At 42.5% G+C, this 27,456-nt stretch overlaps 1 protein-coding gene across 1 annotated transcript in view; it reads left to right on the forward strand.

Annotated features, from left to right (window-relative positions):
• The first annotated feature begins 16,129 nt into the window (after positions 1–16,129).
• The window catches only part of NSG1 (neuronal vesicle trafficking associated 1), a 53,351-nt gene continuing 42,024 nt past the window's right edge, over positions 16,130–27,456 (forward strand). Inside the window, exons 1-3 of the mRNA XM_072126093.1 lie at positions 16,130–16,362; positions 16,690–16,842; positions 25,708–25,824. Coding sequence (XP_071982194.1) covers positions 16,714–16,842; positions 25,708–25,824 — 246 coding nt within the window. The 5' untranslated portion in view covers positions 16,130–16,362; positions 16,690–16,713. The remainder of the gene's footprint in view (positions 16,363–16,689; positions 16,843–25,707; positions 25,825–27,456) is intronic.

The raw sequence follows: 27,456 nt of genomic DNA on the forward strand, positions 1-27,456 counted from the left end.
GGAGCCTTTATTCATTTAATCCATTGTAAATGTTTAATTTTCCACCCAAAATGAGTGTATTGTGAAAAAATATTACAATTTGTAGACTGCGCCTCCATTTTGTTTTAACCCCTATAAAACACGTAAAGCGTTAACAAACTTCTTAAAAGTGGTTTTTCATACGTTGAGGTGTGTAGTTTCCACAATGGGGTAATTTACGAGTCTCACTATTATTTAGGCCTCTCGGTGTCAATTAGAAGTTGAGCAGGTCCATCTAAATACAGGTTATGGTGATTTTACAAAAAATGTGAAAAATGATACCTAAATTCTGAGCCTCATAACATTCTAGTAAAATATGTGGAATCTTAAAAAACCATCAACATAAAGCAGACATTTGGGAAATGTAAGTTATGAATTTATTTGGGAGCTATGACTATCTGCATCAAAAGTAGAGAATTTAGAACGTTGAAAATAAAGAATTTTTAAAAATTTTTGCCAAATTTTGTTTTTTTTCATAACTAAACACAAAATATTTCATCCAAATTTTTAAACTAATTTGAAGTACAATGTGTCACGAGAAAACAATCTCAAAATCCCCTGGATATCTCATAGCGTTCCAAAACTATAACCACTTATAGTGACACAGGGCAGATTTGAAGAATGGGGCCGCGTCCTTAAGGCCAAAAGAGGCTGAGTCCCCTAGGGGTTAAGGACGCAGGGTTTTTCGGCTGATTTCTCGCTCTCCAACTTCAAAAATCCATAACTTTTTCATTTTTACGTGTACAGACCTGTGTGAGGGCTTATTTTGTGGGAAACAAATTTTACTTTCCCGTGATGTTATTTATTTTAACATGCCGTGTGCTGCGAAGCTGAGAAAAAATTCCAAATGTGGAAAAATTGAAAAAAAACGTCACATGCGTCACGTTCTTGTGGGCTCAGTTTTTACAACTTTCACTCTTCGCTCCAAATAACATGCCTACTTTATTCTTTGGTTCGGTGCGATCGCGGTGATACCAAATTTATATAGGTTTTATTGTGTTTTAATACATTTTCAAAAATTAAACGAATGTGTACAAAAAAGAAAAAAAATTTTTTGCCATCTTCTGACGCTAATAACTTTTTCATACTTCGGCACACGGAGATGTGTGAGGTGTCATTTTTTGCGAAATGAGGCGACGTTTTCATTGCTACGATTTTGAGGTCTGTGCGACATTTTGATCATTTTTTATTTAATTTTTTATGTTATGTAAAAAGGTGTAAAAGTCGCATTTCGGACATTTGGGCGCCATTTCCCGTCTCGGAGGTCACCGCCGGCCGTAACCGTTTTTATATTTTGATAGATCGGGCATTTTGGGACGCGGCGATACCTAATGTGTTTGTGATTTTTACTGTTTATTATGTTTTATATCCGTTCTAGGGAAAGGGGGGTGATTTGAACTTTTAATATTTTAATCATTTTTTTCTTTTTTAAACTTTTTTTTTTCTTTTTTTTTCACTATTTTTTAGACCATCTAGGGCAGTGATGGCGAACCTTTTAGAGACCGAGTGCCTAAACTACAACCAAAATCCAGTTATTTACCGTGAAGTGCCAACGTGCCATTTTAAGCAGTAACTTATTCCTTCCTGTTCTTCAACTTCTTTAATTATATCGGCCGCCTGAGGCCACCAATACAGTTGAAAGAAGGTGAGCAAATTCAGACTCATTGTAGCTTCCTTCCCGGGTCTCTCTGTACAGGAAGAATGTTAGGTCCAGCAGGATGAGCTCCAAAGATAATGCACTTCTGTCAACACCTTCTCACTTTTCCTGCAGTTCCAAACAGTCAATGAAGTGTCGCTGTAAAATAGTGCTGAGAGAAACATCTTATAAGTTGCCTGTGACTGTGGGAAAATTTAATGGATTTGGTCCTGTTTGGTGAACTGTGTCCTGGGCTGATGGCCTGAGTGCCCACAGAAAGGGCTCTGAGTGCCACCTCTGGCACCAGTGCCATAGGTTCGCCATCACTGATCTAGGGTACATTAACTCGCCCGCGGTTATTAGCGGTGGGGGTTTTGTGCAAAATGCAAAAACCCCCACCTCTGTATGAAGAGGACTCAGCCCGTGAGCCCTCTTCATACATCCCTTATACCTCTGCGCCATAGAGCTACGGCGCAGAGCGTTAAGGGGTTAATATATGACTGAAAGCAGCATCTTTTTATTTGATTGGAACTGGAGGAAGATTCTTTGAGTCCTGTCTGGTGTGCTGGAGCGATGGCCCGGGTGCCCACAAAAAGAGCTCTGAGTGCCGCCTCAGGCACCCGTGCCATAGGTTCGCCACCACTGGCCTGGATGTTTCTACTACCACAAAGCAAAGAATATAATGGGGGTCATTTACTAAGGGCCCGATTCGCGTTTTCCAGACGTGTTACCCAAATATTTCCGATTTGCGCCGATTGTACCTGAATTGCCCCGGGATTTTGGCGCACGCGATCGTATTGTGGCGCAGCGGCACCCGACGGATTCAGAAAAACCGCCGCATTTTTTTTAAAAATTGTGTCGCGAAAATTTCACTCACCTTCATCCAGGATAGGCCGGTGTATTTCGAGGCATTCCAGCGGACTTCAGCAGCGCCACCTGGTGGATGTCGGAGGAACTACCTTAATAAGTCCCGGCCGGACCCGAATCCAGCGCAGAGAACGCGCCACTGGATCGCGAATGGACCGGGTAAGTAAATCTGCCCCAATGTCTTCTTTAGATCTAGTTTCTTAATAGAACCTTCCAGAAAGATCTCCCCAGATCCCAGCACTTGATGAATTGCAAATACCAAACACAACCTATGGACAAGTGTGGCGCTGTTTCCTGAAGATAGTTCATCTCATACTATCCCTTGAGTAGAGTAGAGACGATTTGGTTAATAAGCCCTTCTATCCGCTCGGCATTGCCAGGGATTGGATGTATATATAAAAGCCTCGGCTGTAATTACTGCAAGCGTTTTACATAACGTATTAGTTAATTAATGCATCCAGGTGTTCTCAATAAAAGAAGCTACCCCTCGCTTCACACAGCCGACTACTCCTCCAGCGCCTGACACGGACATCCATTACACATTCCCATCAGGCGCAGGCGGGAATTAAGCATATATCATTGCCTCATTTACTAGCAATTTAGATACTGAGGATTTTGTGGGGTTTTTTTACATGTACGTGAAAGAAAAATGATAAATTCGAAGCTGAAAGAGGAAAGCTTTGTCTACCGGCGCTCACTGATGTCTCTTTATCTGCAGCGTTCACCCTCTAGTAGTCACCCAGCTGGTATTGTATACATGACACCCATATTCCAGATCTTATGTCTTTTATATCACATACTCATGTGTACAGGGGTGTAACTACAGGGTTAGCAGCCATATCGACTGCTATGGGGCCCGCAGTGTCAGGGGGCCCCGGCATCCAACCTGACACTAAAGACAGGAGGATGTGCACCATTATATACATATTGGGGCAGATTTACTTCCCCGGTCCATTCGGGATCCAGCGGCGCGTTCTCTGCGGTGGATTCGGGTCTCCGGCGATTCACTAAGGCAGTTCCTCCGATGTCCACCAGGTGTCGCTGCTGCGCTGAAGTTCCCCGAGGAGTTCACGATCCTATACTTGGTGCAGGTAAGCGCGTGTCCCGCGACACTTTTTTTTAAATGTGCCGGTTTTTCCAAATCCGTTGGGTTTTCGTTCGGCCACGGCCCCCGATTTCCGTCGCGTGCATGCCGGCGTCGATGCCCCACAATCCGATCGCGTGTGCCAAAATCCCAGGGCAATACAAGGAAAATTGGCGCAAAATGGAAAAATTTGCGTAACCCGTCGGTAAAACGCGAATCGGGCCCTTAGTAAATGACCCCCAATATGCGGCACATTGTACAGCAAAATCATCCTCTGTATACAGCTGAGTCGGGAATTCAGATAAGAAATGTTGGGAGAGCGGAATCTCTCATCTCTAGTTGTGTGCTGTCTACCTTCCCCCTTGTGGTCTGCAGTTACTGGGAATGATATGTGCCTTCAACCCCCCCTGGAATAAGAAATCTGCCTGATGAAGGGAGAAGGAGCCCCAATTCAGAAGTCTGCTATGGGGCCCAGCCACTCCTAGTTACACCCCTGTATGTGTACTTTGTATATGAATTATTTTCCATTTTATATATATATATATATATATATATATATATATATATACCAGGCAGTCCCCGGGTTACATACAAGATAGGGTCTGGAGGTTTGTTCTTAAGTTGAATTTGTATGTAAGTCGAAACTGTATATTTTATAATGGAAGTTCTAGTCAATTTTTTTTCTTTTGCCCCAGTGACAATTGGAGTTTCAAAATTTTTGGTGTAATTGGACCAAGAATTATCAATAAAGCTTCATTACAGACACCTTACAGCTGATCATTGCAGTCTGGGACTATAGTAAAGCATCCAGAGAGCTTCACCAGAGGTCACAGTGGGCAGAGGGGTCCGTCTGTAACTATGGGTTGTCTGTAAGTCGGGTGTCCTTAAGTAGAGGACCGCCTGTATATATATATATATATATATATATATATATATATATATATATGGTATTATTCATTGACAAAGGTGAAGCTCCAGGACCCCATGTCCTTTTCTGCTTATAGAGTGTTAGCGGAGCCCCATAGGATCCTGGCCGACTGGGTAGGGTAATGTTATAAACTGACTGACCATGGTGGGCCCAGAAAGGGGAACAAAAGGGAACAAAACATATTTACAGGGTGAGTCAAAACCCTTATAACTCACCCTTCAGAACACCCTTATATTTCAGAAACAAAATGAAAAATGAGACAGCAAGGGGTGGACGCATGTAGCATGTCAGCCACCGACTCCTGAAGGACTCACCATCGCCCACAATAATTTTGTTATAACACATTAGGCTTAGACCTTTTGCCTTGGACCTGATGAAGGGGGTGGTCCACTCCCGAAACTCGTTATCCTATCAGAAAGATCATCAATAAGGGATATGCACCTCTACTGTTGTGAATGGCGCCTCTATCTACCTGGCATCTACCACTTCACCTTTATATATGTGTTGAATTTACCAGGACATTTGAGCCCTTGAACAGCAGGAGACGCTGCGGCCGATGTTACTGACCCGATTATGCAAACAAGGGAAGCTGTAAAACCCATTGGGTTGACATCGCTCTCATGGTGGTACTGTCCCTTTTCCTATTTTGCGAACGCTGCGTTATTTCTCAATCAACTTAACGCCAGCAAGGAGACGGTGAGGTTGGCCTGTCTTTAAGGCTATGCTCATGACATGGCGGCCATCTTGAAAGCCACAATATAGGATGAAGGGCAAGTTTTCCCAATGGGAAGGTGGTCATGTAAAGCAGAATTGACTCAGGAATTGATCGCCTCAATCAGATTTGCAATTTTATCTCTTGTGGTTCAAAAGTTATCAGCGCAGGTTGCTGGAGGAGCAGCTGATTTATGATACAGATCTGGAATAGCATAACCCGGGTTATCAGAGCAGCCTACGTTATGAATGGCCCACTGGGAATGTGCCCGACTGAGCAGCTGAGCAATTATCTCTGGAGACCTCCGTGTTGGTAACTTTTGAACCACAAGAGATATTGCAATTCTGATTGTGGCAATCAATATCTGAGACAATTCTGGTCTTCTTTGATATGTTACATGACCATCCTCCTTCAATCTAATATTGCGGCTTCCTAGATGGCGGCAATGTTCTGGACCTAGCCTAAAAGATGAACCCCTCACCTATTACTTGCTGGGTTATCATATGTGCCTTTTCTTAGATAATAAGGGAATTCTGCCTTATCCTGTCCATCATTTTGTAGGTTACGTCTTCCTATTCACCGCTTTATTGTCACCCTGGACAGACGTGACTCCAATTTCTATCCATTCTTAGTCTATTGTCAGTAGACAGCTGGTGGTTGTTACAATAGAGACACAAGCCGCACGGCTTAGATCTATCTATCGTGAATACATTTTCATAACACGATTGCCTCCATTAATTCTGCTCTTACTGTCACAAAGAAGGGGGCACCGCACGAGTGACTGTGCTGGGTGGAGGGTGCACACACTTCATCCGGGGAAGCTGTGACCCATCTCATAGGAAGATGACTCAGCTGATTATCCGAGCTGAACGAGTAGCAGGGAGCAGAGGTAGCGGCACAATACAAGACCAGGCAATTAGCAGAAAATCACATGCCAGACATGCCATCAGCTGGCACAGGGGCCTGGTATTTACACTCTGTTGTCCATTATCTGACGGTAATTTACTTCTGTGTCTGTTATCTCTGCACGGTCTATCACACTGTTTCAGTATAGAGAGCCCTATTCCTGCTTGGGACTGATAGATCAATGGATAGAGTGGACAGATAATTTATGAGTCTAGTATATTCATGAGTTGAGTGCTGTTCATGTCTGACCCAACCTCCCTTCACCTCTTGTCAGTGATTGACAGCTGACTGCTAACAGACACAGAACCCTCTTAAAAGTGTGAGGAGAAGCTTGGGGTAGGGGGATAGTTTTGAGTGAGTGGTATAAAGATGGGACTCAGTTGTCTAGTGTTGGACTCGTGTTACTTAGGCCCTACAGAGAAAATTAGACTGGGGCCTCACTCTTCATTATCCCCCAGGAAATAGACTCTAGCAGCTTCCAAATTGGGTTATTTTCTGCTGGCCCTGTGGGGTTTATCATTAGGTTGTACCAGGGCCCACCGGAGGATCCGCTTGTACTCTGGTGGTCCAGCCTAATACTGCACATGTCTAATGTAATAAATTGAAATTAGAATTTTAGCGGTTTTTTTAGTCTTGGCATATCTTAGGGTACTTACAAATTTGGCATATCAGGGGCCGCAAGCACAGTTTTGTATTGAGACCCCCTAATGTACATCTTTACTCTGACTGAGAGGGAGTCTATTGACCCCTGTTCTGTCTTGATTTACACTGTATTGACATCCTGTGGATGCAGATGCAGTTTAAAGCATGTTAGGAGGTATCACACTTCTTACTTCCAAGAAATAATGTTGGGTTTAGAATCTGGAGAAACCCTTTTGGAATGTAACTTTAGGCTCTAAAAAGATACTTACGTTGATGCTCAGGTTGCAAACCACAATACACTTCAGAAATGAATCAGTTTACTGATTTCTGTTACCCTTTCTGAAAATAGGATTTGATAGAGATGGAAAATCTGAGCTCTGTTTTCTTTATTTTGCTTTCTGAGTAAAAGGTAGAGTACTATTTTAAAAGGACTCCTAGGATAGTCAGGGAGAGTCCTGATTACCCCACGTACACACTGTGATTGATATTGATTACTCTGCCCCCATACAGTGATTGACAAAAAGAGTCTTGATTACCGCACGCACACACAATGATTGACAGTGACAATCCTGATTACCCCACCCACACACAGTGATTGACAGTGAGAGTCCTGATTACTCCACCCACACACAGTGATTGACAGTGAGAGTCCTGATTACTCCACCCACACACCGTGATTGACAGTGAGAATCCTGATTACTCCGCCCACACATAGTGATTGACAGTGAGAATCCTGATTACCCCGCCCACACACAGTGATTGATAGTGAGAGTCCTGATTACCCCTCCCACACACAGTGATTGACAGTGAGAGTCCTGATTACTCCACCCACTCACAGTAATTGACAGTGAGAGTCCTGATTACTCTACCCACTCATAGTAATTGACAGTGAGAGTCCTGTTTACCCCGCCTACACACAGTGATTGACAGTGAGAGTCCTGATTACCCCACCCACACACAGTGATTGATAGTGAGAGTCCTGATTGCCCCACCCACACACAGTGACTGACAGTGAGAGTCCTGATTACTCCACCCACACACAGTGATTGACAGTGAGAGTTCTTATTACCCCACACACAGTGATTGACAGCGATAGTCCTGATTACCCCGCCCACGCACAGTGATAGACAGTGAGATTCCTGATTACCCCAACCACACACAGTGATTGACAGTGAGAGTTCTTATTAACCCACACACAGTGATTGACAGCGATAGTCCTGATTACCCCGCCCACACACAGTGATTGACAGTGAGAGTCTTAATTTCCCCGCCCACACACAGTGATTGACAGTGAGAGTCCTGATTACACCTCCCACACAGTGATTGACAGTGAGAGTCTTAATTACCCCACCCACACACAGTGATTGACAGTAAGAGTCCTGATTACCCCTCCCACACACAGTGATAGACAGTGAGAGTCCTGATTACTCCTCCCACACACAGTGATAGACAGTGAGAGTCCTGATTACCCCCCACACACAGTGATTGACAGTGAGAGTCCTGATTACCCTGCCCACACACAGTGATTGACAGTGAGAGTCCTGATTACCCCGCCCACACACAGTGATTGACAGTGAGAGTCCTGATTACCCTGCCCACACACAGTGATTGACAGTGAGAGTCCTGATTACCCCGCCCACACACAGTGATTGACAGTGAGAGTCCTGATTACCCTGCCCACACACAGTAATTGACAGTGAGAGTCCTGATTACCCCACCCACACACAGTGATTGACAGTGAGAGTCTTAATTACCCCGCCCACACACAGTGATTAACAAAAGCCATATTTTTGGGCTACCTTAAGGAAATGTAATATTTATTTGGGATGTTTCATTGTACCCCAATCACGTCGCTTAACGTAGTGTGAACAGCGCTGAAGCTATAGGAAGATAATGTGTATCTGAAGAGCGGTTTACATCACCAGACTCTTCATCCAGATCTGAATGACATTTCTAAAGACGAGTTAAAGCGCAGACGATATGGAAACCCCACAAGTCTATTAGGAACTGGTATTGGTTGTTTTCGCGTTTGCTACGGATCACTGGGAAGTTCAGGCTTCGCTGTGTATTCTCAATTGAAGCGGCTGATGAAATATATGAGTACATGCGTCGGCTCTGCCGCTGGGGTGTCAAAGTTGAATAAGTCTACAATTACGATTGTCACCGCGGACTCTCTTTGTGCTTTATTTTCTCACTTTGTTCATACGTGGGTGGATAAAAGAGACTCTAGAATGCAGGGCGCTTGTAATGGCCCCCGGTGCACAGGTTTATCCTACATGAAATACTCGGAGATGTTCTAGTTGTTCTCCGCTCTTAATCACAAAGGAATTTTGTCATGGGGACCAAAACACGTGGACGTCTCCAGGGAGGAGACAATGCAAATAGCTGCAGCTTCAACGCTCAGCACAAACCTCCCTGCATCTCAGGCAACGAGATATCTCCTTGTACCGGATTGGATGTTTTGGATGTTTTTATGAAACATTTTTTCAAAAACACAGAACTGTCACTCAAAATCAAAAATGGCCTCCGACTGTGTTACATTGGGGAAAGAGGTGGTTGTCCACAAATGGTGGATGTTCAACCACGCGAACTGGTATCGATAAGCGACACAGTGAACAACCATTGTATTAACACACATACATCCAAGAGAAAATCAACCTACATAGAGAACCTATACGGGGTAAATAGGGAGACCAGATGCCAACCACAGCATTAGGAACATTAGCACATGCCCATGCACCATATCTAAACGGTAGTAGATACCTTGTCGGGATTATATTGGGTGAGAGTTAAAGGAATTCTACCATCTTGCTGATTTGGCAAGCTTTGTGCAGCGTTGCAGGCTCTGTAGGCGCTATATAAATAAAGAATTATTATCCAGGCACCGTGACTGTGGTATTCGTCTTATATTTGTTATGCAAGGCAGACTTCCTTCTAAAGTCTAAAATGATGCTGATGAGCTTGAAGGGATCTGAGGGGTGTTACCAGCTCCCCTCCATGCTGCCAAATCACAAGCTGTTATGCTGTCTCCCCCTACTCACTCAGTACTTTCCCCTCCCTCTGCCTGATGTGATCTCATATTAAGGGAGGAGGAAGTGCTCCTGCACAGTGTAAAAGCCTGTGAAGCTGCAACACAGAGGATTTCAGGTAACACCCCCCAGGAGCCATTCTGGCTCATAACCACAATTTTAAAAGTTGATTTTAGAAGAAAGGAGAACATGGATAGCAAAGAAGATTACCACAGTCACAGTGTGTGGATCTATGAGTAAGTGTCCCTGGTTTATTATGATGGATTTTGATGGTAGATTTGCTTTATGGAAAGCCCTCGACCCCTCTAGAAAGCAACTTTTTAGAAAAACAGTGGTGATGCTTGCAGCCCATATTGACGGATAGATTTTAGTGCGTTGTGTTCCAAAGGGTCCATCTAAATAAAAAAACACCCATAGGGGAATGAAGGGGAGCCCTTTTTTATAATAATTTATTGAAATGTTTTTTTGCAAATGGAAAAGACCAATGTCAAAATTTACATAAAAACAGACTCTATATTAAAACCCATTTTTAATTTGAGAACCTTTTTTAGAAATATCTTGCAATATTATGGGGGCTGCAAATATGGATAATATACAGGAATATGTCTTATACTGGCATAATATGATGGAAATATGTGAATGGAAATTAAAGGGAAACTTTGGGAAGTATAGAGTGCCCTAATTTGTTTGTTACCCAGGTCCCATCATACATAATAATACATGTAAAGTGGATCTAAGGCTACATTCACACTACCGTATGGAGGACGTATATACGGCCGATATACGTCCTCCATAGACGGCAATGGGCGCACGGCACCCTACGGGAGCAGTATGGTGCAGCCACGTGCGGCACCGTGCACACCGTACCTGGGAAAAAGATAGGACCTGTCCTATCTTTACCCGTAATACGGTGCCGTGCGCCATGTATCCCTATGGCGAGGGGCGGGGATGAGCTGCGCTCACCTCCTCCTCCTCTCCCCGTGCACTGCCGTTGCCCGCTACGGTACGGTACGGGCAGGCAATGGCAGTGTGAATATAGCCTTAAAGAGGTTTTTTTCGTGATTACAAACAGACCCAGACTCCGCTCCCTGGTGTCGACTTATGTCATCGCCCGCGGTGGTACAGCGGGTCCACTACCTCTGAAGCCTGACACATTATAGTCCTATATGATGCTGTGAGTCACGGACTATGGTCCTGTACTATAATCACACCTTTAGGACTGGACATTGATCCTGCAGGGGAGGTTGTGGATCACAGCATCACAGATTTGAGTCCTGGTCCCTGTGCTGTGTCAAACCTAGAAATATAGGTCCGTATTTGATAAACCGAAACGCGTCTGTATGAAACACAGCTGGCAATCACTCCCCTATGGCTCCATAGGGCAGTAATCTGGTGCGGATACAAGGCCAAAAGGAAAGTCTTCCCATCACCGGTGGTTGCCTTATACGTATTTATTATGACTCAAAAACTTGCCTGAACGCAGGAAATGATTGAATTTTCCCCCGTTATTACATATCGGTGAGTGATGTGGTACACGGCTGCTCTCCCTGTCTTATATTGTGCGTTTCTTGCCGCTTCCATCAATATAGTATGTTGGTGAGTGGATGGTGGGGGGAGGGGGCATACAATTGCATTTGACGTCTGCACAATGCCAGCTGAATGCACAAGTAGCTCAGACAGGTTTCCAATGCCGCACACTGCTGGTGCTGTGTGGATTTAACACCTGGTGTGCTGGGAGCCTCTGAGGCACACACGTCTCCGCACCTCCTCTCATGCCTCGGTGGTGCCAGGGCTGGCAGAGCTGCTGCACATCGGTAATTACAGGGTTTATGTGAAGAGCTGTTTCTCTGGCGTGTTACAGAATGGAAATGACATGTTCACACTATATGAAGGCGGCATATGTGCTGCAAAGTCTTATAGCAATTGTGTTGCAATCTGTCACAATGCTGAGGGTGGGTAAGAGATGCCACCCTCCTATGGAATGGGCACATGTACTATCAGTGACAACCTTGGCTTGACAATTAATTACAACCAAATCGCCAAAACCCCCTATTTTTTCCTGGTACAGACACTAGACCTCAGCGGTAAACAGTGAGCATCCATACTATAAAGGTGCCCACTATAAAGGTGCCCACCCAAGTCTTGGAGAGAAGGGACTGAGTGATGAGGACAAACACAAGGTTCCTCATATAAGATCTATATTCATAGCAAATAGTCCATTAAGATGCCGCTGTCCATCCGACTGTTGAACTTGAACCCTTGAAATATTACCAATATATGTATGAATTTGGCTCTGATGTTGTACACGCTGCATTATTTCTAAAAAAAAAGGCAGCAAATAGCATTTATTTTCATATATGGTGCCACCTGGTGTTCAAAATGTACAGCAATATGCATGTCCACCTATTGAGACAATTGCTGGGGGTCACACATGCTCAGTCGCACAGTCACTTAGTGATGAGTGGATCCTTTCAAATTTGGGTTTGGTCAAATTTTAAAAATCACTCTCAATAACATCATCAGGAACAACAAACCTCCCCAAAATGGATAAAAGGGTTACTGGTGGGGTTTGGTTACCGAACCCACAGATTTATAAAATTTCTTTGAACCAGAACTCTAAATCATCCGCTCATCACTTTTCTGCTTTTGGCTCAAAATCTGCAGCATAAACTCCATGAAAACAATAAAAAATATATCATGATGACATTGAATATAAAGCTCACTTAATCGTACTTCTGGGTAAAATAAAATAGGTTTTTCAAATGCAATGTATTACATTTAAAGGAAACTTTCATCAGTTTTGACCATGAAGTTCTGACACTGTTGCACTCTTAGCTCTATGCATTGAACTGCTCTGTAGTCCCTACCCTCTACTCTAAGTAAAAGCTGTAGGAGGTTTCTGGCTTAATAGAACAGAAGTCCTTCAGAATGGAGAAGTTCTGGGGCAATTCAGTGCAGAGATTTTACAGCAGAGCAGTGTAAGGACCCTCCCCTAGTTCAACAAGTCCAGCTACAATCCTGGAATATTATTCAATTTTATTCAACAACATATATAAAGGCTTGATTACACAGATCTCTAGGGACAATACCTAACAGTCTCTGTAGCTTTGTATGGTCAGACTTACTTGTAGACGCCTTTGCACACCAAACATACGTAAGTTGCTCATACTCTCTAGGCTCACATACTGAAATGACACAGCAATGGCAGAAGTATGTTTATTTTTGTTTTTTAGTCTTGACCCTTGGACACATTTTGAGATTTTTCATAATTTTTTATTGTTTGGATGATGTTGACAATCTTGAGAATTAATATTTCGTATACAGTATTGCTTACATCATTCGTGTGTGCCATTGGCCATAGTATAGGAATATCCGCTTTTGGAGTTGTATCATGTTGTGTCATCATTGCACCTGTGTGACTCTTTCCTATGGGTTGCAGTCATTACACAACATAGCATTGTCACCATTACTGTTCACACCTATAAGGACACACAGCATCTGTTTGTTGGTACATATGGGATTTGTTGCTGTGTATCGCTGCTACAACATTAGTCACCCATGTGATCTCCGCATGGTGGAGGATGGGTGCTGGTGAAACACTGCCAGTGCCACTTTTTCTAACTTGTCTGTACTGCTGACGGCAGAATATAACTGGATACATAGAATGAGACACAAATGTATCTTTTTACAAATAATAGTTGCAATAATTTTAATTTAAATCACCAAGGTTCTGTTCACTCTGCATCAAGAACCATGACGGATCTCATGATTATATGTCCCCGGTTTCTATTACTGTTTGCAGAGCAAACTACACTATTCTCACCATCCAGAATATTACAATACCTGAGGGTGAAAGGCATCAGTGTGAACAAACCCAGAGCACGAGACACTGTCGGAACTAATAGGAATTAACTCTTTAGGGTAACATCATATTCAGAATCAGCCCCATATCAATAGCAGTGATAGCACTACAGTTCCTGGGCATAATTATTTGGAGCGGCAGCTGCAAAATTTGGTGATTGTCAGTGCAGCATTCCAGATTCCTTTAGCGGACATACATAAACACACACACACATACATATACACACACATACATACATATATACACACACATACATATATACACACACATACATATATACACACACAAACATATATACACACACATACATACATATATACACACACATACATATATACACACACATACATACATATATACACACACATACATATATACACACACATACATACATATATACACACATACATATATACACACACATACATACATATATACACACACATACATATATACACACATACATATATACACACACATACATATATACACACACATACATATATACACACACACATACATATATACACACACATACATATATACACACACATACATACATACACACTGGGATCGGCACTTATCTTGAGAACAGGGATCCATTGACTCTTCCCCACAGCTGAATTCAACATTAGAGTTTGCTGTGCTCGCCCCGAAACTTTCCATTCCTCTATAATATAAAATGGAAATAAGGCAGCACTCCACATTATTCAATTGAAAAAAGTTAGTTATCCTCTTTATTTCATAACATGTACAGCGACGTTTCTACTCTACGTGAGCCTTTTTCAAGCCTCATATAGAGCCGAAACGTTGTTATGAGATAGGTAGGTAGGTATTTAGATAATAGATAGATAATAGATAGATGATAGATAGATATGAGAGAGATAGATAGATATGAGATAGAGAGATAGATATGTGATAGAGAGATAGATATGTGATAGAGAGATAGATAGATATGAGATAGATAGATAGATAAATATGAGATAGATAGACAGATAGATATGAGATAGATAGATAGATAGATAGATAGAGAGATAGAGAGAGAGATAAATAGATAGAGAGATAGATAGATAGATATGAGATAGATAGATAGATATGAGATAGATAGATAGATAGATAGATAGATATGAGATAGATAGATAGGAGATAGATAGATAGATATGAGATAGATAGATAGATAGGAGATAGATAGATAGATAGATAGATAGATAGATAGATAGGAGATAGATAGATAGATAGATAGATAGATAGATAGATAGATAGATATGAGATAGATAGAGAGATAGATAGAGAGAGAGATAAATAGATAGATAGATAGATAGATAGGAGATAGATAGATAGATAGATAGATAGATATGAGATAGATAGAGAGATAGATAGAGAGAGAGATAAATAGATAGATAGATAGATAGATAGGAGATAGATAGATAGATAGATAGATAGATAGATAGATATGAGATAGTTAGATAGATATGAGATAGATAGATAGATAGATAGATAGATAGATATGAGATAGATAGATAGAGAGATAGATAGATAGATAGATAGATAGAGAGAGATAAATAGATAGATAGATAGATATGAGATAGATAGATATGAGATAGATAATGGTGATCACCATTTGTTGACTTTGAACCTTGGAGTGCTACCCACTTCTTCCAAATACTTATCTACACAAGGACCAAGCTAGGACCTTTGGGGGCGCTGCACCCCTCCTTCTGAGGAGACTTATGTGCTGTACAGACTTGAACTTTACCTAGATAGATAGATATGAGATAGATAGAGGAAACATATATTAGATATAGAAGTGTCTGAGATCAAAATTGTTCCAGTTGCTCATGACAACCAATCGTAGCTCAGCCTTCATTTTATAAACTGCTTTGGGAAAATTAAAGCTGAGCTCTGATTGGTTGCCATGAGCAATTAGAACAGTTCTAAACTCAGACACTTCTGATAAATCTCTCCCAGATTCTGTATTACAATATTATCTCAATGGGAAACATTTCAGTGTAACAGAGGAATCTCTGTAGTTGTAACTCAATTGGATGTAATGAACCTCAGGCCTCATTTGTATGTTTTATTGTATGACACGGGCTATGGGCTCACAGTGTATCATCATGTAGACTGAGTCATTTTATATCAGCCTCAGTTCTAAAATATAACCAAGTGTGCATTCATTTTTTTTTTGCATTTTGTTTATATATAGTAGAAGAATGTATACATTTGCCTACACCTACATCTCCTCCTGACCTCCTCCTACAGCTCCGCAGTTGGCAGGGAGACAACCCCTTTGGTCCTTGACCTGAGCAGCCCTGAAAGAGTTAACCGCGATGGATTATATATCACACCATATTAAAAATCCAGAGCTGAGGCACAACCTGGGTAGAAGGTGCTGGGGATCGGATGATGGTTTGCACCAGATACAAGGGAGGGACAGGAGGAGGAGGGAAGGAGGAGTGGTTGGTGGCCTCCAGGGGGCTTCTTTGTGTTGGATTCAGCAGCAGCCTCTAAGCTGCAAACCCATGGGTCCATGCAAATCTAGCTAGCAGTAAGTGTCAAGCCCAGCAGCACCCTGTCTCCATCTCCACACAAAGACCCTCCAACCTAGAGGAGCCCCCGCACCCTACAGAAGAAGAAGAAGAAGGGGACCAGCAGGTATCACATCTCATCCTCCCCTGGTGAGTAGACTGGAGCATCTTCTTCCTATATACCAAATATCTCCCAGACCATTAGATGTGATTTATCCTGAAGATATATTATATGTTATTATATGGTAACAGTCTGATGGGGATGAGGCTCAGGGAGGGATTCATTCTCTTCTTGCGCAGCAGAGAGGTAGCATCCTCCTCCTAGAATTTGTCTAAGCCACCCACCCTCCTTCTTCTTCTTCTCCTGATTTTGTTATTGCTTTTGTTCAGCATTACTGAAATTTGTAGCCCCCCCCCCCATCCCTCTGGTGTCGCCTTTGACTGCTGAGACTTTGATGCTTTGCCTTGGCTTTGCAGGGGTGCGCTGAGTACTTGGACAGAATGGTCAAGCTGGGCAATAATTTTAGCGACAAGGGGACAAAGCCTCCTATCTGCGAAGATGGATTTGATACCATCCCATTGATGACCCCTCTGGATGTCAATCAGCTGCAGTTCCCACCCCCTGACAAGGTAGGTACAGGGGGGGTGGTCACACAAAGGTGGGCACCTGCAGGTGCAGCCCATGTTATACAAGGGCTGGTAGACAATGGGCATCCGGCAGGTTTTTTTTTTTTTGGGGGGGGGAGCCTCCTCCAATTTTGCTTAATTTTGTAATATTCAAATACAACCATTACAAATTACCTGTATACATAACCTTTATTTCAGTATGTCACATAGCTTCACCATTTAGGTCATTTTTAGGATCTTAAATTAGCTTTTTTTAAATAAATACCAGCATTGACTTCATACCTAGCTTTCCTCGTACCCTGAATGACATAAATCTGCATTAATATGCAATGCTACATCCTCCATTTCTTCTTTTGCTGGTGTGTCATTGTGTACTGTAGCCCTGGCATCCTATTGATATGTAGATGCTTATGACTATATCTCACCCACATTAGGGAGAGCTGCAGTGCAAGGAATTGTGGGAGGACAGATAGTATAGATGGTATTCCTTCATTGTTTATAAACCATATTATATTCTAATGTAATCTATTATACATATTTATACAATACACAATCTAAATTAATAATTAGACCAGGTAACTGTTATTATTACTTTATATATAATTATTGATTAATTTATAATATAATAGACCTAATACTGTGCTATTTATGTTACTATATTTTATAGCTATATATGTTTTATTACTTATATTTCCATACATTATTATTAATATATTATTACATTTTTTATTCTTTATTATTACTACTATTTTATATATACAGGCAGTCCCCAGGTTATGTACAAGATTGATATTTTGGTTAATAGAGAAATGAATCCGTTTATGTTCTTATATATTTTCTTTAGATGTGAATCCATTCTGTTGTTCCCTGTTATCAGCCAGTAAAATCCCTGCCCCCATGAATATCTCCCGCACCTCCAGGAACTATTACATAGATATGTGTGAGTGCTATTAGCATTTTGTGTTGTAGCACTGCATTTTCATTAGCAGGTTGAGGTTGGTGTCCCTTTAATAGCGTGTTGTGTATGAGTCCTGGCTGGTATGTGTCTCTGCTGCGCCATAATAATAATATTAATAATACATAATCACCGGGATGTTGCAGTTGGAATGCAGCATTGGCCGAGTCACTTCCTTATATATAAAGCTGGTGATGTCAGCCTGTGGTCTCATTGATGATCATCTATATACAGATACAGAGCAGATACAGATGTGACAGGGCTGAGGTAATGCAGGATTATCAGCAGTCCCATGTAAAACTACATTGAGGGTATCTCGATATAGAAAAACTCAGCTCTGCTGCAGCAACAAACTCAGCACTGCTGCATCTGAGTCATCGCTGTAAAAATGGCCGGGATGATATTTATGGATTTCTGTATTTTATCACAAAATGTTACTTAGAGATAACGGGTTTCATGTATGCAATGACTCGTATTGGTTGCTGATTATTGGATGGTAGTCTCATAGTAATTACCTCCGGTAGTCAATGGGGGGATTTATCAGTACCGCGTTATTCGGCAGTCCTGATCCTCCCCCTGCCAGCGCACAATACGCCTGATATACTAAGAGGCTCCGGCCTGTGGCCCATATACCACGCCAGGCCCCGTCTAGTGTAGAATTCTGCTATGACCTGCATATGCTCCACATTGGGATGTTTCTGGGCCCTCTCCCTGCCCAGGGGCGTAACTAGGAGAGGCAGGGCCCCATAGCAGGCTTCTGAATAGGGCCCTTTTACCCCTCCGAAAATATTTATACACTCACACATTTATACACTGATATATACACTCACCGGCCACTTTATTAGGTACACCATGCTAGTAACGGGTTGGACCTCCTTTTGCCTTCAGAACGGCCTCAATTCTTCGTGGCATAGATTCAACAAGGTGCTGGAAGCTCCTCAGAGATTTTGGTCCATATTGACATGATGGCATCACACAGTTGCCGCAGATTTGTCGGCTGCACATCCATGATGCGAATCTCCCATTCCACCACATCCCAAAGATGCTCTATTGGATTGAGATCTGGTGACTGTGGAGGCCATTTGAGTCCAGTGACCTCATTGTCATGTTCAAGAAACCAGTCTGAGATGATTCCAGCTTTATGACATGGCGCATTATCCTGCTGAAAGTAGCCATCAGATGTTGGGTACATTGTGCTCATAAAGGGATGGACATGGTCAGCAACAATACTCAGGTAGGCTGTGGCGTTACAACGATGCTCAATTGGTACCAAGGGGCCCAAAGAGTGCCAAGAAAATATTCCCCACACCATGACACCACCACCACCAGCCTGAACCGTTGATACAAGGCAGGATGGATCCATGCTTTCATGTTGTTGACGCCAAATTCTGACCCTACCATCCGAATGTCGCAGCAGAAATCGAGACTCATCAGACCAGGCAACGTTTTTCCAATCTTCTACTGTCCAATTTCGATGAGCTTGTGCAAATTGTAGCCTCAGTTTCCTGTTCTTAGCTGAAAGGAGTGGCACCCGGTGTGGTCTTCTGCTGCTGTAGCCCATCTGCCTCAAAGTTCGACGTACTGTGCGTTCAGAGATGCTCTTCTGCCTACCTTGGTTGTAACGGGTGGCGATTTGAGTCACTGTTGCCTTTCTATCAGCTCGAACCAGTCTGCCCATTCTCCTCTGACCTCTAGCATCAACAAGGCATTTCCGCCCACAGAACTGCCGCTCACTGGATGTTTTTTCTTTTTCGGACCATTCTCTGTAAACCCTAGAGATGGTTGTGCGTGAAAATCCCAGTAGATCAGCAGTTTCTGAAATACTCAGACCAGCCCTTCTGGCACCAACAACCATGCCACGTTCAAAGGCACTCAAATCACCTTTCTTCCCCATACTGATGCTCGGTGTGAACTGCAGGAGATTGTCTTGACCATGTCTACATGCCTAAATGCACTGAGTTGCCGCTATGTGATTGGCTGATTAGAAATTAAGTGTTAACGAGCAGTTGGACAGGTGTACCTAATAAAGTGGCCGGTGAGTGTACATTTACACACAGATCTGTCCTGGTAGCTGCGGACCACGTGGGTAAAGACCACAGCAGGTATGAGAGATCCCTAGTTCTGTCATTCGGAAGTCCTTTCTCTCTTCCCTGACATTTCTTATCTAAGCTAATGACCGATTCATGCTGTATGCTGTGGAAGATGTATACTGTTATATACATATTGTGCTATACAATGTGCAGCATAATATGTATAAAATAGTGCACATCTTCCATTCTTTGGTCTGTAAATTTGGATTTCAGGGCCCCCTGACAATGCAGGCCCCATAACAGCTGCTATGGCTGCTACCACTGTCCCTGCCCCTTCACACACTCTTATTGTTGTTATGGTGGTGTAGGGGGATAAAAAGTCACAATTCCTGGCAGTGCCCCAGAAATTGCAAGTTTTTCATGTCTTGTACACCAGAAAATTGTCCATTGATTGTACAGTCCAATGACTGGAAACTGGAAGCTGTTACTGCCACTGCATCTAATATTATATATCAATAGCATATTATATTATATCAAATATGGCAAACCACTCAATATAGAAACGGACCGGGATCTACAAAAGCCCCATATATATCAAACAGTAAGGTTGGCCAAACATTCTCCCTTGATAAATATGTATATGGGGAAAAGCCACTTACAAATAGCTCTGGGATTGGGTCATTAGGACATGTTGAAATGCAGCATCCACTATATATTAAATGGTAGGCAACTAATTAGATTTTACTGTAATGTGTACGCTCGTATAACATTTTTTGGGTATGTTCTTCATTTGGGACCATCATCTACAGTAAATACCCGGGTGATGAGCCTTACATTCAGGCCCCACTGATTAAAATCAGTTGCATAGCAACCAACCAAAACTCAGCTTTCATTTTCCCAGAGCTAAAGCTAAACTCTGATTGGACGCCATGGGCAACAAAGACAAGTATAAAAATAGAACATTTTGATAAATGAGGTCCAAATGTGTGGCTCATCTCTCTGGGTCGAAAATGATGGTATATTTACAATGTCTTGTATCTTGAATAGTTCTCTAAGTATAATGTATAATGTATAATGGCACTATACAAATAAAGATTATTAATATCTGTTAAAATCCCAAAGTAAAAGTTGGAGCTTTTTAGAAAAATATCTGTATTTTAGGGGTTATATACCAATTTCCAGGACAATTGGAAGGAAAATAGATTTTGACCGGAAACTAACCTTTTTATAAAATTCAGCAAATCTTTGGTGATTCTCTAATCTGTATTGGCTGTTATGGAATACTATTTTTCCCTTTTTCCAATATGACTAGCTACAGCTATCCCCTGCCTTCTAAACGGGTCTTAGGAGATTTACTAAGGATCCGCGGACCACGATTCTGTCCGGTTTCCTTGAATATTTCCTTATTGTGCCGAATTGCCCAGGGTTTTTGGCGAACGCGATCAGATTGCGGCGCACCGGCGCCGGCATGCATGCGATAGAAAACGGGGGGCGTGCCGTCGGACAACACCTTTTTCGGGGATTGCATGGCTTGGACAGGTATAATAGGTGTCTGTGCTGAGATTGTGTCGCACTCGATAGTTTTTTGCCGCAGCTGCACTGGCTTTCATGCAGCACAAATTTGGTAGTGTGCCGTCGGACGATCCGACTGATTTGGACTGAGCGTGGCATTTAACTTTCAAACTCAGTCACAAGCCTAAGCACTTACTGGCACCACAAAAAAGATGGTGAACTCTGTCAGACCTGAGCGGGGAAGCGACACATGCAGGATATCGGGCACACGATCTTAGTGAATAGCCACACACTGCTTTATAGGCGGACATTGCACTTTCAGTGAACTCTGGTCACCCTGTAAGTAAATGAGCCGCAATGAGCAGCACTCCTGGATAAACGTGGGGTAGAGCCGTTTCATCAGATGAAGTGGAACTAATAGATATTTCCAAGTATGTGGCTGAGCTGCTGATAGTTAGACTTAGACCATTTTCCAGTGTATTTCTGCCTGCTTAAGAGTCTATATACTGCTCACGAGTGCATGCTGTAGTTTTTGATGCACCATACTCAGAACATTACTCTCTTCTAGTAGATTGGAAGTCTTTATAATTCCCATATGCTATTTTCATATAAATATATAAGCTTTCCCACTTTGTAATTCTTGTGCCACCATTGGAGCAATTGTGGACGCCTTTGGATCCTTTTTTTGCAATTCAAAATGGCCGCCTTGGTGTAGACATAGAGATTTGGTCACTGATGTAAATTTCTCTCTCCACCTTTGTCTATGGACCAAGACAACGACACACAACATGAAACAATAACATACTGCACAATATCGTGGAACTAGACATAGACATGGGGTCTGAAAACTGTGCCTAATTGTATCATGTATCATTATTTCAGATGACCTTATAGCCGGCAGTACACAAATCCATTCCATCCATTCCTTCTCTACCCATATGAGGCTCCGTCCTGTAGTAAATTGCCTCTGCTGTAATTAATGAGCCTTTTGTTGGCTAAAGACTAATTTACCTGAAAGAAGCTAATTGAGTGAAATGAAGAATATCCGTCTCTCCACCAGGTCCTTATATATAGTGATTAGAAATCAATACCCTGCTACAGAACGCAGTATAGTACTGACATATGACAAATGACTACATGAGATGGTCGTGTCTCAGCCAACACCTACGTGGTATCGCTCAGAAATTTACATTGGACACAGTATCCAGAACACGACTTTATTGATCCACCTCCTCACTAGGATTCTGAAATTAGAAACGGATAAAATATACATATAAGTTACACATAGATTGTATGATTAAACTATGCATAAGTGGTGCTCTGCACCACCTCTGAAACTGGGCTAGAGAGGGCCCATGGTGGTCACGCCCATGGTCCACCAAAGTTAGGTTTATATGTGACCCAGGAACTGAAAGCCGGAAAAAGAACACAAAACAGTAGAATAGGCCTCTCTGTGGACAATGTATCTTCACATAGGTCTCTCCCCATCACATGTCAGACGTCAGGCCCTGCTGATAATGGTTTAATTTCCTGGTCACAGCCTTCTGCATCTCAAGGCTTCAACCAGTCTGTTGAGGATTCTTGGTTTCCATCTTCTACCCTTTGCTCCATGATCAGGACCAGTGGACAATCACCCAATACGGGATAATGGTGATCATACATCAGGTCTTTGATACATTCTCACATCAACCATAGGTCAGGTTTCACCTTATCTTACTGTTCCACTAAACTGGGGAGGTTCCCAGATCCCTAACAGACCCTGACTACAGTCACCCCAAGGTAAGAGAACAGGCCAACTTCTCCTCAACAGCTTCCATACCAGACTGACTTTTTCGAGAGCCCCAAATGACCTCAAAGTCCTGACGACATGAGCTGATGACAATCCTCCTCTATTATTATCCATAAAATAAAGCCCAAAAGGAGGTCCACCTCCCTCGTGGTACCAAAATGTCTGTCCATATTCATTTTCATACTCACTGCCCTCTTCATCAAATGTTCCCCTCACCCTAGACTTTGATTTTCTTGCCCCCTTCCAGCACAGTTTTTTTCTTGCCTTGCAGACTTTTCCTGGACATAGCGAACCTACTTTGATACCTCCTCTGTTAAGTATCTCATATCTGTACAGTCACTCTCACATACATAAATAGACATTATACAGATACTGTGAATTCATCAGTGTAGCTTAATAATCTTCATTCATATAAGGCATTGGTGGCGAACCTATGGCACTGGTGCCAGAGGCGGCACTTGGAGCCCTCTCTGTGGGCACCCGGGGCATCGCCCTAGCATGAAGTTCACCAGACAGAACTAAAAGAATCTTCCTACAGAATCTTCCTAAAATGATAGGTGAATTTGCCCTCCCCCTTTCAGCTGCGTTGGTGTCTTTAGGAGACTGAATGACTGAAAGTTGTCAAAGAACAAGGAGAAATAAATTACTGCTTAAATTTCTGTGCTGACACTTTGCAATAAATAAGTGGCTTTTGGTTTAAGTTTGGGCAGTCAGGCTCTAAAAGGTTCGCCGCCACTGATATAAGGTTAATCCCTTCGCCCCTTCTACAAATTGGCCATAGAAAGACACTCAATGGGCTGCCATTTCCTGTTTTACAGCAGTTCACTTTACAGCTTTGCTGTGTAGACTGGGACTGAGTCAGAAAAGTCATCTCGCTATCATTATAAGGCTGTTGTCCATAGTCATTATAAGCCGGCTGAATCATAGTATAGGTCATCAATATACGGAGGGGGGGGTCTAACATTCAGGACCTCCATTTATTAGCTGATTCTTGCTGCCGCGGGTACACAAGAGACTGAGTCGGAATAACAGTTCCATTCTGTGTGTAGTGGCTGATCTTTATACTGTATTTCCACTCCTATTGACTTGAATCAAACCGGGTCTGTAGACCAGCCAATGCCAGTGGGCAGCCAAATCATTGGGCAGCCATGACCTTATACATTATACTGAGTATAGTGATGACTTAGACCACTATACTGGAAAACCCCTTTAAATAATTTAAGCTAAGTAACTTCACACTGGAATTACTTGACACTGACAAAATGAAAAGAGGAAATGAGTAAAAATTGCTCAAGAAATAAATATTATATTATATGGCTTAATAGTAACAATTGAATTCCCCCCTGTTGTCCACACTGAGCGGCAGTAATCCCCTTAAAGTATCGGGCATACAGAACATTATTGGGAAGTTTAGCTTTGTGCTGGATTATGCATTCCGATCACCCTCCTGCCGAGCTAAAAATCAATTATGGAATAATCGTGCCGCGCCATACGATATTCCATGTGATAGATAGTGGGGGGCGACTTCTGGGTGGTGGAAAAGTGCAGCTTTGTGATAATTCTCATCTACATGACATGCACCCCTGGCAGTGGTGTGTGCAGGATTACGGAGCTCTATGAGATGTCAGCTTGGGATAAGTGGTTCTTACTTAATATGATCGCTCCGTGATAAACAACATTGGATTTCTGCAGGGAAAACCTCTTCCTGGTGATTGGGATAAAACAGGAATGGATTATATTTCCATTTACACCAGACAAGAACATGACATCCGGATGTCAAATATCCCAGTTTTATTGTGTCGTTAGGTGGCGCTGTCCACTTATAGCACGCGAGGACTAAGACTGAGTTGCAGTATCAGATACGGCCACAAATGTATGTATGGCGCTCTATGTAATTTTTTCGTACTGAATAATCCCTTTAATAAATAATGGTGTACCAAGGGCTTAGATGTTGTGGGTAAAAGAGTAGAAGTTAATACTGTCCCTTAAAAAAAATGAGGGATCACAAAGGAGATTAGCCATACAGTAGTATTATTAATGGCTCATGATACGCACAGGCCCCATTACATATTCTAGAGTTTAAAATTACACCTCTGTATTGTATAGGTCATCAATATAGGAGATCTGAGCTGTAGTAACACAGCTTGGCCACTATACAGAGTATGGGGCTGCTCTCCCAGCTCTGTTATCTATGCTTATTATAGTGATTGAGGACCAAGGATAGGTCATCAACATCATTACATGGAAAACCCCTTTAATCATCATAATATAAAGACAAAACAGTCAGCCATCAGCAATGGAAATAACTCAGGAGAACAGCTCCCTTCTCCATGTAGTGGGCAAACTGCTTTACTGCAGCCTAGCTTCCATTTTCTTGTTCCGGTACACAGACTGGCACCTCGTCGGTAAGGATTGGGACATGGGTCCAAATTAAATTCTGCTTTGAGTTTTTATGTTGTGGATATGGACTGTTATACCTTTTCTTGCCTGTGGGGGGCGCAAATTTTTTCCTTACCAAAAAAAAACCCAACGTATTATTATTATAGATCGATTTATTAACTGTTTGTATTCACTGTATTTAGGTTGTGGTGAAAACAAAGACCGAGTATGAACGTGATCACAAGAAAGGGAAATTTCGCCCCCCGAAAATTGCGGAATTCACAATCAGTATCAGCGAAGGAGTATCGGAAAGATTCAAGGTAAGAGATATACCAGGTCACTAATTGTAAGGTCCGGATGATCTGGATGAGACGTGGAAATTCTGATAGCGAGAACACGGGAAACATTTCCCCTACAATTGACCTTGTAAAGATGTTTTTGATCTTGACGAAGAAAAAGTTGAGCGAGCGTCCTCATGAGATGACCCGGGTTTCCTGCATTGTTGGCTCAGCATGTAAAACTTTAATAAGTTAATATTTTGAATACTAAATTTAATCTTGTGAAGTTGATTTAGTAAGTACAAAAAGCTGTGCAAAAGGATATGCGACAGTTTTTTTCCCCGAAAACAGCGCCGCTCCTGTGTACAGGCTGTGTCAGGTACTGCAGGGCAGATCTTTATTCTAGTGAATGTGTAATACAATGTGAACCCTACAGAACATTTACTTATAAGCAAAAGATAGGATCAGCACCTATGACATGTACACTGGACACAATCCTTCTTATAATGTATCTTCCAATAACAGCAAAGTGGCACAGTGGGTACCATGGTGGGTAAGTGGTTACCCTGGTGCCTTAGTGGTTAACCTGGAGGCTCAGTGGTTACCCTGGTTGCTCAGTGGTTACCATGGTGCCTTAGTGGTTAACCTTAAGGTACAGTGGTAACCATGGTTCATTAATTAACACTGTTTCTTAGTGGTTGCCCTTGTGGTTCAGTGGCTAGTCTGGCGCTCAATGGTTACCCTGTAGATCAGAGGTTAATATGGTGGCTTTGGGGTTAACCTGGATGTACAGTGGTAACCATAGTTCATCAGTCAGCCCGGTATCTTAGTGGTTTCCCCGGTGGCTCAGTTGTTAGTCCAGTGGCTTGTGGGTTATCCTGGTGGCTCAGTGGTTAAGCTTATGGCTCATTTGTTAGCTCATTAGCTTAGTGGTGACTCAGTGGTTATCCTGGGGGCTCATTGGTTAGCCCGGTATCTTTCGGTATCTTTCTGGATACCCTACCGACGGCTTAATGGTCACACTGGTGTCTCAGTGGTTACTATTGTGATTAGCCCAGTCGCATACTGGTTACCCTTGTGGCTCAGTGGTTACCTTGGTGGATTAGTGGATATGCTAGTTGGTCACCGGTTACCTAGATGGATCAGTGGTTACCCAGTGGCATAGGTGTTACATTTGTTACAGAGTTGGGATCGTGGCTTCACATCAGACCATTCCAAAATGTTTACACTTTCCATTTTTTCAATTTGTGTTACAAACTGATGTAGCGTTCCTTTCCACACTGATCCCATACTGATAGGTTCCACTGGAATTTAGTCTGTGGGTTTGACAGGTATCGAGTAAAACTTTTGAATTTTAGAATATTACAGTCACAAATTTCTGATATTTCACGTGATAGAACACAACAATGGGGGTCATTTACTAAGGACCCGATTCGCGTTTTCCCGACGTGTTACCCGAATATTTCCGATTTGCGCCGATTCTCTCTGAATTGCCCCGGGATTTTGGCGCATGCGATCGGATTGTGGCGCATCGGCGCTGGCATGCACGCGACGGAAATCGGGGGGCGTGGCCGAACGAAAACCCGATGGATTCTGAAAAACCGCCGCATTTAAAACAAAAAATCTGTCGCGGAGCTTGCACTTACCTTCACTCAGCCCGAGCCGGTGAACTCC

The sequence above is a fragment of the Engystomops pustulosus genome, chromosome 1, assembly GCF_040894005.1.
Source record: "Engystomops pustulosus chromosome 1, aEngPut4.maternal, whole genome shotgun sequence".
NCBI lineage: Eukaryota > Metazoa > Chordata > Amphibia > Anura > Leptodactylidae > Engystomops > Engystomops pustulosus.